Genomic DNA, 17,285 nt, shown 5'->3' with positions numbered 1-17,285 from the left:
GAAGAACGTGTGAATGATTACAGTAATTGTGATGCTGATGTGTGTGATATTTAAACAAGCATTTAGATGCCTGAATGTGTTGAATGCAGGTGTCCTTCATTTTGAAATTTGAATGCATTGAGTTAGATTTTTTTTTATTTGCCCTTCTTGCTCCAGTCTGGTCCTGCTGGATCATTGTCGTCCTCTGTATAGTATTAAGAATAACTGTTAATGCATCACAATTTCAGTGAGTATTTTTTTATTTTATTTTATTTTTTTTATCTACAATCATCAATTATCATGACTGATGATAGTAGATTTTAATAGGAAAAGTAAAATTGTTCCCTCATTTATAATAAATGGTGAGCCAGTAGAGTGGGTGTCAACCTATAGATACCTAGGAGTGGACATTGATGACAAGTTCTATTCTATTCTATTCTATTCTATTCTATTCTACAGTCATTTAACAGACGCTTTTATCCAAAGCGACTTACATTTGAGAGTAAGAACAACACAAGCAAGAATTCAAACAAGATGGGACGTCATCATTAAGTTGTAGTCAGACTGCTGTGAGTCCAGTTGGACCCAGGTGCTGTCATGTAGTGCTAGAGGCAGTGCATAACTTTTTTTTTTTTTTTTGTAGTTTTTGTAAGTCATTTTGTTTAAATACAAACATTACAATTTTATTTGTCATCTTAGGCCTGTGCACTCAGTAAGACCAAGAAGCTGCAGCAAAGAACGTTCTCTCTTAGAAAAATGAGCAGCTTTAGACTGGACAGTCAACTTCTTCAGATTTTCTACAAGGCTCTGTTTTGTCATTTGGTGTCATTTCTGGCAATATGCACGTGAAAGACCAGAAAAACTAGTAGTATTAGTAGTAGTAGTAATATTATTGGACTTGAACAGGACTCTGCTGCTCAGCTGTATAAAGAGCTGATACTAAGAAAGGTCGACTAGATCCTTAGTGATATAGCTCACCCCCTTTTCTCAAAACTGGTTAGGAGTTACAAGGAAAATGGTAGAATTTTGCCTGTAACTCCTAACCAAAAAAGAGTGAGGTATTCCAAGGCCTTCATTCCCACTGCCATTAGATTTTATGACAGTAGGTTTCAAACACATGCAGCATCATGAGGGTCTCCTTTGCAGCACACATGTACCTGCTCTTGGTTTTTGTAACACAGATCACAACATACTGGTTTTATTGTACAAATTTTCACTATTTGTTTTTTTTTTTTTCATTCTTTTTAGCTGCACTACGGTGGCCCCATGAATATTCCCTAGAAGGATAATAAAGTTACCTTGACCTTGACTTTGCTTTATGAATGAGTTATATCATACCCTGTGAGTAACAAAACACAATACTAGCTCTAAGTCATAGAATTCTGAAACAAGATCAGTGCAACCCTACTCCAGAAAAATGTGTGTGTCTAGAATCATTTGGCATTTTGATGCTTTGAAGCTTCCCAGATCAGTGGAATACAAATGACTCTAGATTAAATACAGTAGTTCTCTGAAAGGGAGGAAAAAAACAAACAAAAAAAAAACCCTACTAAACTCAACTAAAACAGGCTAGTACTATGTGGGTTTTGCACTTTGGTCCAGACTGAAATATCCCAGCTGCTATTCTTTAAAAGAAAATATGAAAGCACTGTTTCAGTGTCAGTAATTCAGCACGGAAATCAAACGTGTTGACAATAGTAAAAAATGGTTGAAAAGCTGAGGGGAAACTCACCAAACTCACATAAATGGCCCATAAAAAGGCCACACACCAGATTTAGTCTTTGCGCTCAACTTCTTTTTTCTCTTTTTTAAATTTTTTTTAATTGTATTTGGATCCTTACTAATTCAGTCTTGTTCTTATAAGTATTAAAAAGTAGGTCACTGAATCTCTAAATATGTATGTTTGTGTAATTCTTGCATTGTCACTTACATAGTGTTTGCATTACATCATTGTGGGAGATAAAAAAAATGAATGGATGATCACAAGAAAACAGAGAGAGAGAGGGGGGGGGGGGAGAGATGTGTTTATAAATGGGAAGGTGGAGCATGTTTGTCATTCTTTCAGTCACTTGCAGCTCCTGCTGTCATAGCATGGACTACATGCAACAGGCACTATACAACCATGGTGAGTGCAAATCAAAGTTGTTTTGAATTTAGTTTTTTTTGTTCTTTTTACCCATTTTCAACTTTATATATTTATTTATTCTATGTATTTATTAAGTTATCTATTTATTTTTTATGTTGCGCTTGATATTTTTCTGTAATGTATTGGAAAGACATTCTATACAACTGTTCAACTAACCTATGTCACAATGCATGCATCCCATTAAGTGGTATTAAGTGGACTGGATACAATTTGAGGACTGTCTTAATATTATTTGTTAACCAGGGTGTTCTAACAACCCCCCTTTGACATGTGTGCTATGAATGTAAAAAGCTATGACACAATGTGAGGATGTTTGAGAAAAGGAATGTGGCACAACAGCAGCTTTGTTTTAAAGACCATAATAATCTTTTAAATCTTACTGAACGGCAAGACCTGAGGGCTATGAGGTTCTGATTTTTTTGTCTTGTTTTGTCTGTTGTTTTGTCACCCAGCATTTGGCTTCTTTGACACTGAAATCTGAATGTTTTCCGTTCCCTTCTTATGCTCAGTGGTGGAGAAATTTTTCACATCTCATACTTAGAGAAATATAAATATATCCCCAAAACTAAAACTAATTATTACTTTAAAATACCATACTATACCATTAAAAAGTATTATCTTCCTTCACATACTAATGTCAAAGCAACCTATTTTGAACTATTTTGCATGAAAATTATTATTTTCATTACAGATTAATCTTTTAAGTACCTTCTCTATTGTCAATTTTGCTTGTAAAATAAGACTTTACTATGTTTTATATGAAAAAAATAAATTAATACAGTTGACTAATTGATTCATGCAGTAATCAGTAATGCAGTAGTACTGAAAATACTATATGTGCTTCTTGAGGACTGTAAAGTTGTTTGCCTCAAACTCTCAAACATAAATCTGTAATCTGTAATCTTTAGCTATGTAACTTAGATTTGTACTTGTTTAAATTCTACCACCACTGCAGTCTTTAAGTCAGTGTGATTTTTTAATCACGTCTTTCTTTTTCCAGGCGCTGACAACTGCCACATTAGGCTCAAGTTTGTGAACTTTGAGACCCATGACAACCACATTTCCCATGAAACCCAGGGGCTAAGCGACAAGCACCTGGTGGTGCGTCGAGGGAAACCTTTCAAACTCACTCTGCTGTTCCACGGCCGGATGTGGAATCCCTGCACTGATAGGCTGGTCCTGGAGGTTTGTTTAGGTATGAAAGACAAGAATGAATATGCTCAAATTTAAATAAAAACTACATGATTTTTACCAGTAAAATGACTACCGCCCTACCATTATAGGTACAAAGTTTATTAAGCAAAAAAATAAAAAATAAAATAAATAAATAAACCAAACATAACAAAAAAGGAAAACACTTCCGTTGCAACATTTGTGTTGTAATATTTTTATTTTTCATAATTTACTAAATGTTTTTAAAAAGTGAATCATAAACAACCAAGTTTGCACCTAGACCCTGATGTTAGTCCTGCTTATGCTATACATGCACAATGTAGTGTGGCATTGTCTTACTGAAATAAGAAAGGCTGTATTTCAAAGCAATGTCCTGATAAATGCATATGTTGCTGCAAAATTCTGCATTCATTATTCAGCATTAATGGTGCCTTGGCTAATGTAAAACTTACGCATTCAGTGTCCAATATACCACCACTTCATAGAAATGCTAGTTTTTGTACTGTGTGCTAATAACAGGCCTGACCCATCTTCTTTTTAACCTGGGGACTGCAGCATCCATGTTTTCTGAAAAAAAAAACAAAAAAAACAAACAAAATAAACAAACAAACAAACAAACAAAAAAAACCCAACCCATTATTTCAGACCACAGAACAGTAGTACTATGGACGTTAGAACACTATTTGACTAGTATGGTATATTTACTAATATTGTAGCTTTACAATAATAAGGCCATAGCAAGAAAATTCCTACGTAAAGTGAATTTAGCTGTTGTGTTTTTTGCTAATTTATTGCAGTTTTAAGTTGTAAGAAATAACTTTCTTGCACAGGCAGTCTGTCAGAGAGGATCCCAGTTCTGTTTGGTGGAGAGTGGTCTGGCCCCCAAGGGTGGTCAGCCATGATCTACCCTGAGAAGAGGCATCCTCAGTCAGTCACAATCCACATCTGCTCCCCTGTTCTGTCCTCAGTGGCTTTGTATGACCTCCTGGTCCACATAGAGGCCACACAGCACAGAAGAAGTTACTCTGTCGGAAGGTTTGTGCTGCTCTGTAACCCTTGGTTGAAAGGTGGGTCCATACCAGTTGTTGTCACTGTTTTTGCTATTATCTTGTTGTAGACTTAATTCTACACCTTCTGCCATTGTAGATGATCCAGTGTACATGCCGTTGGATGTCCATATAGAAGAGTACATCAAGAGTGATTATGGACTGGTTTACATGGGCACTTATGCAAATATTAGTAAGCGACCGTGGTCATTTGGTCAGGTTTGTGGCACAGAATAACACACAATGTTATCTACAGATAAAACAGCGGTACAGCAACATTTTTGTTTCTGTGTGTTCAGTATGAGCCTGGAGTCCTGGAAGCATGTTTGACACTCCTGCAGATGAGCCCTCAGCATATAAACAACAGCCACAAGGACTACATGTTACGAGCAGATCCTGTTTATCTAAGCAGAGTTATCTGTGCAATGGTGAGAGGCAACACAAAGTGTGTAATAAATAACTACTAACCTGACAAGATGAATTTGCTCATAATTATGGAAACAAAAATATGATTGTAATTTATTGACAAATTCCCCTGCAGCTTAACAGTGCATAGAGACAGAAAGTTGAGGGATGTGTCTGCTTCTGTCTAAGGTGAACCAAAATGATGATCTAGGTATTCTGGAGGGGAGGTGGCAAGGCAGCTACAAAGATGGCGTGAAGCCAACAGATTGGAGCGGTAGTGCTGACATCCTCCAACAGTGGATTTCTTCCAAGTGTAGGCCTGTGCACTATGGACAGTGCTGGGTGTTTGCATCCGTGCTCTGCACAGGTACTTTAAGTAATTGACAAGAAAAATGCATTTAAACCAAAAGTGCATTTTGGGAAACCCCACAAAAAGCATAATGCATAAAAGTGTGTATGCTTTTTGGGGGTTTCCAAACAGTGTGCTTTGTTTTTGTTATTATTATATTATCATTATTTTTGCATGTAAGAAATGGAGAATGTTGCAAGGTCCATATCCAAGGGAATTATTCTGTCCAACAAAATGCACTGATGGTAGAAGCAATAATAAAGCAGAAATATTCAATGTCTTAATATTTAGAGGTGTTTTTTTTAAATTTATTTATTTAATTCACAGCAAGCTATTTGGTAAGAGAAGGCCTGGGTTGCAAAGTTGGGGCTTTGAGTCTGATCAATAAGGATGAGACAGTAAGCCTCCCTTCAGATAAAGTTTGGAAAAGACTCATCATTCACCTTTTTGCTTAGTTTTCTTCAGTTCCTGGATGGCTTTAGCATCACACTTTTGTTATGTTGTTGCACTCAGTGAGAGTGCCAGAGAACACATATTGACATATCTAGACTACACTCAATACATCAGTGATCTATTCCTTTGTATTTATTAGTTTCTGATATTGAAAAACAGTCACAGCTCTTCAAACCTAAAACATACATTTAGGTTATTCTTTTGATAAACAATGCAATATTTTCATCCCTTCATTTCACCAAGCATCCCCTCCATCTGTTTGAAAAGCATTGATTTAGACCATACTTTGTTTTATTCTAATTATCTCCTATGATTTGTCACACTCATTAGCTTGGCAGTATTTGTCTTTTTTTTCTTTTCAGTTACATAGTGGTTTTTCATTAGTTCAGTTTATACTTAATTAGTTTTTTTCTTAATGTGTGTTGTTTTATTGTTCAGGACTTTGGCCAACAGTGTTGTGTTTAAAGTGCACTATAAATAAATTGGATTGGATTAAATTAATGTGATGATGCATCTGTCTTTGAGCAATGTTTACTTAATCCTACAGAGGGCTGTTAGGTTCGATTCTAACACAGCTCAGTTTGGACAAGTGTTACATCCTATATTCATTATAGAGCTAAGACAAAATCCACACATGCACAGTGAGAACATGCATTCTTCAAACAGAAAGGTCACATATTGACACCAGATTTTAACCCGAAATCATGGTAAAGAATAGTAAATCAAAGCCATCTACATTCCCGGATGCCTTGAGAGATAGAAAAAATATATATATTTTTTCTATTCTAGTGATGAGAGTCTTGGGAATTCCATCCAGAGTGGTGACAATTTTCAATGCAGCCCATGACAGTGATGGCAACACCACAATTGAGGAGTATTACACAAGCACAGGGGAGAAGCTCAACCTAACACAGGACAGCATTTGGTAGGTGCTGTGTGCTCTCATACCACAAACATTACAGATTCTAAATAAATTGTCTGGACATCTGGATGGTCTGACATTTAAACATGAATTTACATGTAAACTTTTACAAGTGTGTTTAAAAATGTAATTTGCTTCAATGTGCTTTTCCTTCTATTTATATAAACAAATTAATTTAAAAGAATATTGGTCTGCTTTTCTGTATCCATCAATCCATGCATATCCACCGATAAAGAGCGAGTTTGTGTGTTTGCACCAATGCATATTTTGATCTGTTGCAGGAACTTCCACGTGTGGGTGGAGTGCTGGATGAGGAGATCAGACCTCGGTGCAGAGTTTGATGGCTGGCAAGTAGTGGACCCAACACCCCAGGAGAGGAGTGCAGGTGGGTTTCTGCCAGAAGTAGGCCACATTATGGTGCTTATTCATTTTTTATAGTTTTTTTGGCATTATTAAAGATTTAGAAGGAATAACAAAACACTGAACTAGATGTGCCTAACCGATTAACCCCTTTAGGCACCAAAGTTGCAAAATTGTGACAAGCACCAAGCCATAGAACTTTAACCTGTTAGCTTTCCACCTCTAGATGGCAGACATGTGGACTGCCTTCAACATTATATATGAATATCAATAGCATATATAAATATACAGTTAAGGGATGGACATTTTAGGTGATTTTTGAAGTTGTGTTGGCTTTATCAATAATGGAATGAAAAAAAAACTTTACCTCTAAATGGAAATTGTAAAACATGTATGAGATTTTATTTGTATATTGTGTGTGTTCCATGAACACGTTTTTTTTTTTTTTTTTTTTTTTTTTTAACATTGTGCGGGCTCTAGTGTCTTATTGTTCAGCAGGTAGATGAGAAAGTGGGTCAGAAGACATCAGGACTGAACCTGGGTTGCATGCATTTATTTAGAGGCTACTATGCTACTTGAGCTAAACACTGTACCCACAGGAGCGTTCAGCAACAACAAAACCAGTTATTTTCCTTGTCTTTCCTTTGAGCCTTTTTTCTCCTGAAGCAACATTTTTGAGGCTTTACTAACCGTTCTGGTCTGGTTTGTTGCCTGTGTGGTATTTATTGTTAAAGCTTGTAGCCAAACATTCACCATGAAATAGGCAGTTTCTCACAGCGACTTCCCCCAACATTGCCCCTTCCTCTCTAGATCTTTTAACACAGTGCTATAAAAAGCACCATGTCTCTGCACAACTGAGACATAACTCCTGCAAACAAAACGTCAACTTTTAAAACATGCTGTGGACTTTGAGTGCTGTTTCAACTAATCAATTAGTTGACTAGTCGTGCACATCCCTAATATATACATATTTTAGGGATGTGCATGATATATATATATATATAAATATATATATATATATATATATATATAAAACACTTAAACAACACAATGTAACTCCAAGTTAAATCAAACTGTCCATTTAGGAAACAACACTGATTGTGTCAATCAATTTCACATGAATAGACAACAAGTTCTCAGTTCCTGCTTTCTGGCTGATGTTTTGGTCACTTTTGAATGCTGGCGGTGCTCTTACTCTAGTGGTTTAGCATGAGACCGAGTCTACAACCCACACAAGTGGCTCAAGTAGTGCAGCTCATTCAGGATGGCACATCAATGTGAGCTGTGGCAAGAAGGTTTGCTGTGTCTGTCAGCGTAGTGTCCAGAGGTGCTACAAGGAGACAGACCAGTACATCAGGAGACGTGGAGGAGGCCGTTGGAGGGCAACAACCCAGCAGCAGGACCGCTTAGTGCAAGGAGGAACAGGAGGAGCACTGCCTGCAAAATGACCTCCAGCAAGCCACAAATGTGCATGCGTCTGCTCCAACGGTCAAAAACAGACTCCATGAGGGTGGCATGAGGGCCGGACGTCCACAGGTGGGGGTTGTGCTTACAGACCAACACCGTGCAGGATGTTTGGCATTTGCCAGAGAACACCAAGATTGGCAACTTGGCCACTGGCGCCCTGTGCTCTTCACAGCTGAAAGCAGGTTCACACTGAGCACATGTGACAGAGTCTGGAGACGCCGTGGAGAACGTTCTGCTGCCTGCAACATCCTCCAGCATGACCGGTTTGGCAGTGGGTCAGTAATGGTATGGGGTGGCATTTGTTCAGGGGGCTGCACAGCCCTCCATGTGCTCGCCAGAGGTAGCCTGACTGCCATTAGGTACCAAGATGAGATCCTCCGACCCCTTGTGAGACCATATGCTGCAAAAAGAACAAATCTTATAATAACTATGGGACTAAATTACTATTGATATCAAACACAAGATAAACTATAAATATATTCTTTTCTTAGGAGTATTCCGCTGTGGCCCTTGCCCAGTAGCAGCCATCCAGCGACACTGCTTCAGTGCACCGTACGACACCCCGTTCCTCTATGCTGCTGTTGATGCTGATGTCATTCAACTGATTGTGAAAAATGGACTGGTTGTGGGTAGAGCAGTGCACACTGAGCAAGTTGGACAGCTGATTTGCACCAAAAGCATTGGCTCAGATAGGCCAGAGAATCTGACATTGACTTACAAGGGCATAAAAAGTAAGACACTATCATCTATCTGTTCAAAATCTTTAAAATACAGCTATTTGGTTTAATGACAGAATTAAGATTGTTTCATATTAGATTCTGTGCCATTGCTCTTAACTTGTGTGGTATCTTTGTCCCTTTTTTCATTCCTGTTTTTAAAGGACTGCAAGCCTGCTCTGTGAGGAAACAGAGGAGTAACAAACTGTTCTCACTGGAACGACGTGGTATTTAGGCTTATTTGCTAGTTTTCTTAGGCTCTTTTTCCAAAATCTGGGAAACATTTATTCATTTTAATGTTGTTCTTTTCATGACAAATTCTCAGAAGCCTTTTCAACACATGGGCTGCCATCCTTTGACTTGTCCCGTGGAGCAGAATTTGGAGCAGGTAAGCTTCTATACTGCTAATACTGTCTAATGTTTGTCAAGGTACTATTGCTTTCATTTTAATCATGTTGGATTGAATACCTATTTATAAGTGTTACAATATCACCATCGTATTTTAGAAACGTGTTCATGCTAAATCAGCATTTAAATTCTTAAAAATGCTAATTGTCCTATTCTGTTGCTTTTCAGAAGGAACTCCTCTTTAACTTTATAAATGTACTTACTTATGGGTCATGATTTTTAGCAGTACTTTCTGCTCTAAAACTGACTACTGTTAGAAACAGTATATTTACAGTTTACACTCTTTATTTTAATACATCTTTCTACTGAGTGAGATCAGAGCATCCATCTCTTAGTAACATAAGCTAAATGAAGCTGGTAGCAAGTTTTGTCTGCAGTGGCTGTACCACACTTTTTCTTTTTTAAGGCTGCTTAAAATAAAATGTTTTTTTTATGTCCCTGCAAACCACATAATCTCAAAGTAGTCTGTGGCCATTTCCACCATTTTGTCAGATTTTTCCAATCACCATTTTTTTTTCTGTTGTCATGTACACTGCCAGTCAAATGTTTGGAAACACTTTCAATGAAAGTATTTTCAAAGTTTTGATTGGTGTCGTATTAAGTTTTTTTTGTTCCTACAATACATTTGTCTTACATGGTAAATATGTGTGCAGGTGCCTACTTGCTGAAAGCAAAAGTAAACAGATAGTGGAAACAAAAGTAAGGTTCAAACCAATGGCTTTTCCATGAAATTTTTATTAGAGTGGCCAAGATAAGACAGAAGTCAGTGTGGGGTGGCCAATAAATATATATCACTATTTACAATGTCCAGAAGGATCATTGTTAACTTTGATTTGAACCAGTGTGTTAGAATCAGAGACTCTTGGGTGTCTGGAAACCCTTAAATAACAGTACTTTCCAATGTCAAAAACAAAACAGTGTTTACTGATTTTAGAGAATATTATACAGGACATTAATTTGGGAAAAAGCTAACTGGAATTAAAAACACAAAAAAATCCTTTATCTTTACACTTGCTTCTTTTGTTTCAGAAAGAAAGTCTTCAAACGTTACTCATATTGCAGAGTAAACACAGAGACAGAGCAATGATAAACCAATTAACACAATTATAGCTGATGAATCTACTGGCTGAAGTGTAGATCTGTTTTTAAGGCTAACTTAGGTTTACTCACCAAACCTTGTTATACACCACAACCCTGGTCCCATTTTTGCCCATATTTCACACACTGGTTGGCTATAAATATAATATTGGCTCAGCTGAACAATTACATCTGTAACATTTGCTGTAAATGTGCTGTCATTAATTCAGAAAACATTGATTCATATTTCACTTCAAGAACACAATAGGGACACAATTAAAACAACTAAAATACAACAATTAAAAACCATATAGATGAAAAATTAGCAATAATAAAAGTAAGAAGATAGGAGTTTACTTTGGTTCTCATGTTAATAAACTTGGTGAGCTACCAATTGAGGTGGCCACAGAGGTGGCCAATAAAATTTGAGGGTGGCCCAGCCCCTTTAGACCCCTTCCTATCATCACCACTGGTTCAGACTGAATAAAAATATAAAAAAATATTAGGTCAGATATTTTTTTGCCACACCGTCTAGCTTCCAACTCATGAAATGCTTAAAGAATGTATTATTGAAAGGTGTTAGAAAAAGGGAAAACTGAGTCCAAGAACACTAATGGATTACGTTTTGGTTTGTTTTACAAACTGGCTTGATACTATTGTTTCACTACCACCCCTCCAACCTCCTGCTGCTGATCTTGTAATTAAAGAGCCACACATACATGTTTCCGGTGTGTATCATAGCTTCACAAACTTTGCTAAAACTTAAAATGAAAAAAAAAAAAAAAAAAGATCCTTGTGGTTTCCACTTCACATCAAGAACACTTGTGTAATCCCTTTATGCCTGAATTTATTTGTAGAAAAAATAAAAATAAGAAGACTGGATTGAAATAAACTACAATAAAATTTTTAATAAATTAATAACAGCAAGATGAAAATATAAAAAGGTAAACTGGTTGATAATAAATAAATTGTTAAAAGAAAAAAGTAACAAAATAAAAAAGGGGGTGTGTTACTAATTGGTAACACTAAGCATCAAGGGGTTGATGAAACAATTTATTCAAGATTTCTAAACTCTATAAAACAATGTACCTGTTATCTCCAGGAGGAGCGGTGCACTGTTTGGAGGTGTCCCTACACACAGAAGGAGTGCCAATACTGGGTGAGAGCATCAGAATGTGTGTGACAGTCACAAACCAGTCAAGCAGCCCCAGAGCTCTGGTGGAGCATGTCAATGCTCAGCTGAAAGAGTACAACAGAAATCCACAGGAGAGCTTCTGGAAAATTCACCAAGAGATGCACATCCAGCCATGGGAAGGTGACTGAATACAAACTCATATATTCACATACAGGAATATGAAGGAATACCTAACCTGACTGTATTAAAATGAGGCATTGTTACAATACTGCTAAAATGCAATAAAATATCTATTATTACATTATATATGATTAATTTGCTATGCTTCTGTTTTGTTTTTTAAATTACATCCTTTATGCTTTACGCAGTGTTGACTCTCCACCATATCATTACTTACTCTGAGTACGAGTTCATCCTGGCAGGTGATGGCATGGTGAATGTGGCAGTGGTGATAAAGGACACGAGGACTGGAGAAAGAGTCCTGGCTGCACAAGAGTTCAGCATAAGCACCCCACTTATAACCATAGAGGTACAGAAACTTTCATCCTTCTTCCTCTTCACCTCTCAAAGTATTTCAGATGAATTATTTAGTATTTTCTTCCTTCCATATTCTTATTAATTGTTCTGGTTTTGATCTAATTCTGTTGTCTATATAAAATATGACAATACAACAGGATCAATTTATTTATCCTCATTTACAACAAATTCAGCATAACTGTTCTCTTCAGAGCTGAAAATACAAATTATGCCTGGTTTGAACAATCCGCTGCCGAAAAAGTCTTCTGGTTGAAGCACTTTAATGAGTTGTAAGCCCTCAACTTCTCTTAGATATTTGATACTCATCATTTAACTGAAAACAATGATAACTTTAACACATATATCAGTGCTCTCTTGATGTCATCACATTGTTGTTGTGGCCGAAATGATGGACAATAATATTATTACAATAGCAATAGAAAACGTAAAACACATATATTAGCAGCAACTAATACACCAACTCTGTTTGTCTTCTTTATTTTTGCTTATTGAATTCCAATTAAAATAAGTAGTAACTGTGTTACTCCGAATATATCATACAAAATATTTGTATGTTTCTTATTATGTTATGTGTATCTGTATGAATGATCAAAGTAATTTCCAACATTATTAGTTTGATTTTTATCGCCTTTTTCTTTCTGTTCATGACATGCAATTTCATATTTGTTCTACAAAGTATGGTTTTGCATCTTGTATGAGATCATACGGCTGCTTTGCAGATCAAAGGAGGGGACAGCATCCAGGTGAAGAAGGAGCAAAGTGTCCAGGTGACTTTTACCAACCAGCTTAATAAAACTCTGATGAGCGCTGTTCTGACTGTGGAGGGATTTGGCTTGATGCAGGAAAAACAGGAGGCCAGGTGAGTGGGTTTTGCTTTTAGGCGTCAAGAAGTACAATAAATCATCCACCTCAAGGAATATTTGTGTGCATGGCTCCAGAGCACAGCAGCAATAAAACAAATAAAAGAGGACACAATCAGGCTTATGATCACATTCCAGTGGTGTCACCCACATCTCTCGTCTGAGCTGGGAAAAAAAAGGTTTGTGTTTTTGTTTCTGATTGTGTGGTTTGGAATGCTGTCAGGTATGTTTATGTTAGAGCAGGAACGTAATGTTACATCCAAATTGTTTTGTCTAGCCACGTATGCCTTGACCATGGCACCATTGGTATTGTCTTTCAATAGTACAATACAAAAACACAACCTTCTATGAAAGTTGGGGGTTTATTTATGTTTTTTTAAATCATACATTACAGAAAATGTTTAGTTTTTCTTATTTTAAATGGATACAGTACAACCGCTTTTCCAAACTAGTAAAATAAAATGCAAATAAAACAGAATAATAGAATTTTCAAATATCCTAAAACATTTTTGTTTAGATGCAGTTGGCAGTTTTGTATCGTCTTGCTAAATATGCAAGACCTTTCATGAAACATGCATAACTTGGGTGTGATTGGATATTTCTCTAAAACCTGTATTCAGTAGAGCTTTCAACAATGATGGCCCCTTTCCAGGTCTGCTAGTTGGCAGTTCCATAGGAACTAAAGCATCCTTATACCATCTGGCTTCACAGGCTTTTCAACTTAGTTCTAATAACAAGCTTTTGTTTCTTAGTCCAAAGGACATGGCATCCTTGATTTTCTATAAGAATTTTAAATTTTAATTTGATTCAAGTCATCTGATCACAGAACATTTTCCACTTTGCCTCAGTCCATTTTACATTAACTTTGTCCCACAAAAGAAGGCAGGCTTTGTGGATGATGTCCACAAATAGTTTCTTCTTTGTCGGACACATCTTTAACTTGTATTTGTGGAAGGCAACGTGAATCGTGCTTACAGACAATGATTTTTAGATGTTCTGTTAAGCCCATGTAGGGGTTTTCATGACAGAGCCATACCTGTTTTTAATGTCTTGTCATCATGAAAAGGTTGAAATGCTGAAAATTTATTTTTATTATTGAAACTGTTAAAGTACTTTATGGTTTTCAGTTTGACAAAAAGCAGAAAGTAAGGTTTAGTCATTAAAAGTCTCTAAATCAGATTAATTGGTGGTGTGATCTTTAAACTATTTCAGGGCTCAAAAAAAAAACAAAAAACAAACTTTTCTTTATTGGAGCTGAAAAAACAAACAAACAAACAAAAAAAAAACTGTTTCTCTTGCCTATTCTTCCCCCAGGCTGGGTCTCCTGCAGCCAGGCAAAAAGATAGAGAAGAAGGTGTCCATCATGGCCACCTCACCTGGCACTAAACTGCTGGTGGCTACTTTGTCTCACAGCAACAGCTCCGTCATTGTTTCCAGGAGCTACCAGAAAGTCTCCATCACAGCTGAAAGAGGATGAAGAGTCCATCATCTCAGAAGCTATTTGTCCACCCTGTAGTTTCTGTTCAGTAATGAAAGACAAGACATATTGCCGACTGTGTGCACATTTGAAACAAATTGCCTATAAAAAAAATACATAACAACATTTCCTTTCTTACGGTAAATTGTATTTTTCATTTCTTAAATGTATAGATTTATCAATTTACTTACAGTAAGACTTTAAAAAGTTACATTATAACACGTACAAATATAACTCGAAAGGAGTTTAACAAGTAGACATTCCCACCATGCAGCGACCCGAAGCAAAGAACATACACTTGTCTTGGACTTCCAGCTTGTCTGGTTAGTGGAGCGATTCCTTGGTTTTGTCTTTACTGACAAAGAATAAAAATCAGAAGCTTGTTCTGTCAAAGTTGAGAGACAAGAAGAAAAAAGTAAGCAGGGAAAGCTGAGGTATCATTATCTGTTGCTCATCGCACAGATAAAGATAAAAAAGATTATATATAAGTATGTATATATATGTATATATATATACATACATACAGCTATTTCACAAATATATTACAGTTATCGGTGGTGACATTTTATTTAACATTAATCCAGTTTTAATTCTACAGAAAAGAGCAATAAGAATCATTAGTCGAAGCAGATAAAGAGATCCATCCCGTGCATTATTTATTAAGCTACAACTATTGAAATTAGGTGTTGACATCAGCATTTTGAAGCTAACGTATGAAGCTCATAGGAAATGTTTGCCGAGCATTATACAAAAAAGATTTGAAAAAAAGACAAATTCATAATTTAAAAGGATATGAGATAATAAAAAAAACAAGATTCAGAAATACAGTGCTGGAGTGATGTGTTTCAAAGTACAGAGTCATTTTATGGAACAATCTGGATAAAGAAACTAAATCAATTACTGTGTTTAAAAAGATTGTTAAGACTCTATGATAAGAAAATATAATGAATGAGGTTAATTTGTTGTGTTCTGTTTTGTTCTGTGGATAATAAATAAAGTGTAAAATGTAAAGTATCTGTTAGAAAACAGCAGTATGTTGGCCTGCAGCTGTTTTGGTTAAATTCTATTAGTGAAATAAATGTGACTTATTGTTAGTTTCATTATTTCGTGTGAGAGGGGCAGATTATATGAGATTTTCTTCTTCCTGCTCTTTTTCATTCAAGTGTTTGAAAATTTTGTTGCTTTGATTGTTTATGTTTTTGTTAAAAATTAACTAAATTAAAAAAAATAAATGAAAATAAATAAATAAATAAATAAATGTGATGAGGCCATGTCTTTTCCCCACTTTTAAAACCTCTGATTTCACAGACCACTTGTATTGGGCCTTTAAAAGGAGCTAGTTTTCCTTCCCTACACAGCAAAGTGAATAGCAGGGATGTATGCAGACAAGGTCCGGCTAGCAGGCATTTTGACCCTTCTGCACCTTCTATCAATGTAGGGCTTCATGTGCTTCTGACTTAATTCATTAATCTTGATGTAACTGATGTCACACTGTTCCCTGTTTCATAAATAACTGATAAACTGATAAATATCTGATCAAACCACAAATAAAATTGCCCAAGAAGACTGACCCTACATCTAATTTCATAATTCACATTTAAGATTGATGGATTTTTCTTTTTACATTCATGACTGCACCGAGTTTCATTGTTGTATTGCTGTAATACAATATCACCACTAGGTGGCAGTGTATATACATAGACTATACTATGGACTACACAGCTTATGCAGAGTAGATAGAATAGAAAGAAACACAGAAAGGGGGTATTTGCATTTGTGTGTGTGTGTGTGTGTGTGCCTGTCTATTCTTTTTATTACTTTTTGGCCAAAGTCTACTATTGTATATTAGCATGTTTTCTAGTTGGTTCATCTGTTGTAGGCATCATATTGCTTATTGATAATGCAATGTCTTTAAAACAGACACTTTAATCAGTCTAGAAACAAAATCCAAAACAAAACAAAACAAACAAAAAAAACAAAAAAACAAAACAAAAACAATAAAGTCCCTTTGGAACCTCCTGCAGCTCACACTGAGGAAGGGAAACCTGTTTGACTCTAAGGAACTGAGAGACTCCTCACAAAGCCTGTTAAAATTTGCTCATAAGGAGACTTTTAAGCAACTTTGAATGGAAGAAACTAGCAAAGCTTTGACTGAAGTAGTCCTTTTAGAGAATTCAGAGTGGTTCAAAGATACATTACACAGAGATCCTTTCTGTTTTTACATTTGCAGCTTTTAGACGACGAATGTTTCAACCTGAAGAATTTTAGGTTGACATTTGTGTACCGAACAGCTTGTGATCTCACCTCAGTGTCAGAGAGATTGAAGCAGTCGTTGGCAGACGGAGACGATAATCAGGCTCCACACTCGCTGATTTTTAGACAAATTAAACGTCAGGGGAAAGCAGGGAGCGGGACCACTGGGCTGCTTTGAAAAGCTGAGGCTATCATAAATTATTAATGGCTCCCCGTCACAGTCTCCTTCTCCTCATCCTTTGCTTTTTTCATCCATCCCTCATCTTCATCCAACCCTCCTTCCTGGCTCCTCACCTCTCTCTTTTTCACTCTCTTCTTCCTCTTCAGACTCATTACCCCCCAAATCTTCCTTTTTTTTAATCTCTGTCCTTCCTCCCCTCTCTTTGCCAGTCACCGCCTCTTTTCATCCCTCCTTCCTCCCAACTTTGTTTATAGTCTAGATTTGTCTTTCCTTCCTGCCTCCTTTTTGACTTTGCTGATTTTCATCCCACCCTTCAATCTGCTTTCCATTAATAGTTCCCT

The 17,285-nt window shown here is 36.5% G+C and overlaps 1 protein-coding gene across 3 annotated transcripts; it reads left to right on the top strand.

Moving 5' to 3' along the window:
- The first annotated feature begins 2,053 nt into the window (after positions 1-2,053).
- LOC121651074 (protein-glutamine gamma-glutamyltransferase 5-like) lies at positions 2,054-16,191 on the top strand. Of its 3 annotated transcripts, none has more exons than XM_042002940.1 (15): positions 2,054-2,104; positions 3,126-3,320; positions 4,267-4,365; positions 4,445-4,563; positions 4,644-4,772; positions 4,939-5,116; positions 6,341-6,476; positions 6,755-6,858; positions 8,792-9,031; positions 9,181-9,243; positions 9,342-9,404; positions 11,604-11,816; positions 12,005-12,165; positions 12,893-13,032; positions 14,348-16,191. In XM_042002940.1, exons 1-15 carry the CDS (start codon positions 2,071-2,073, stop codon positions 14,508-14,510), a joined length of 2,037 nt encoding a protein of 678 aa, XP_041858874.1. In that variant the 5' UTR covers positions 2,054-2,070; the 3' UTR covers positions 14,511-16,191. The 3 variants fall into 3 exon arrangements, with proteins under 3 accessions (XP_041858874.1, XP_041858872.1, XP_041858875.1); XM_042002938.1 differs by having other exon boundaries at positions 4,129-4,365; XM_042002941.1 differs by lacking the exon at positions 2,054-2,104 and having other exon boundaries at positions 3,283-3,320; positions 4,133-4,365.
- Positions 16,192-17,285: the final 1,094 nt, after the last annotated feature.

The sequence above is a fragment of the Melanotaenia boesemani genome, chromosome 13 (genome assembly GCF_017639745.1).
Source record: "Melanotaenia boesemani isolate fMelBoe1 chromosome 13, fMelBoe1.pri, whole genome shotgun sequence".
Lineage (NCBI taxonomy): Eukaryota > Metazoa > Chordata > Actinopteri > Atheriniformes > Melanotaeniidae > Melanotaenia > Melanotaenia boesemani.
Note: the sequence above shows the minus strand (reverse complement) of the source record. Positions and strands in the feature narration are given on the sequence as shown.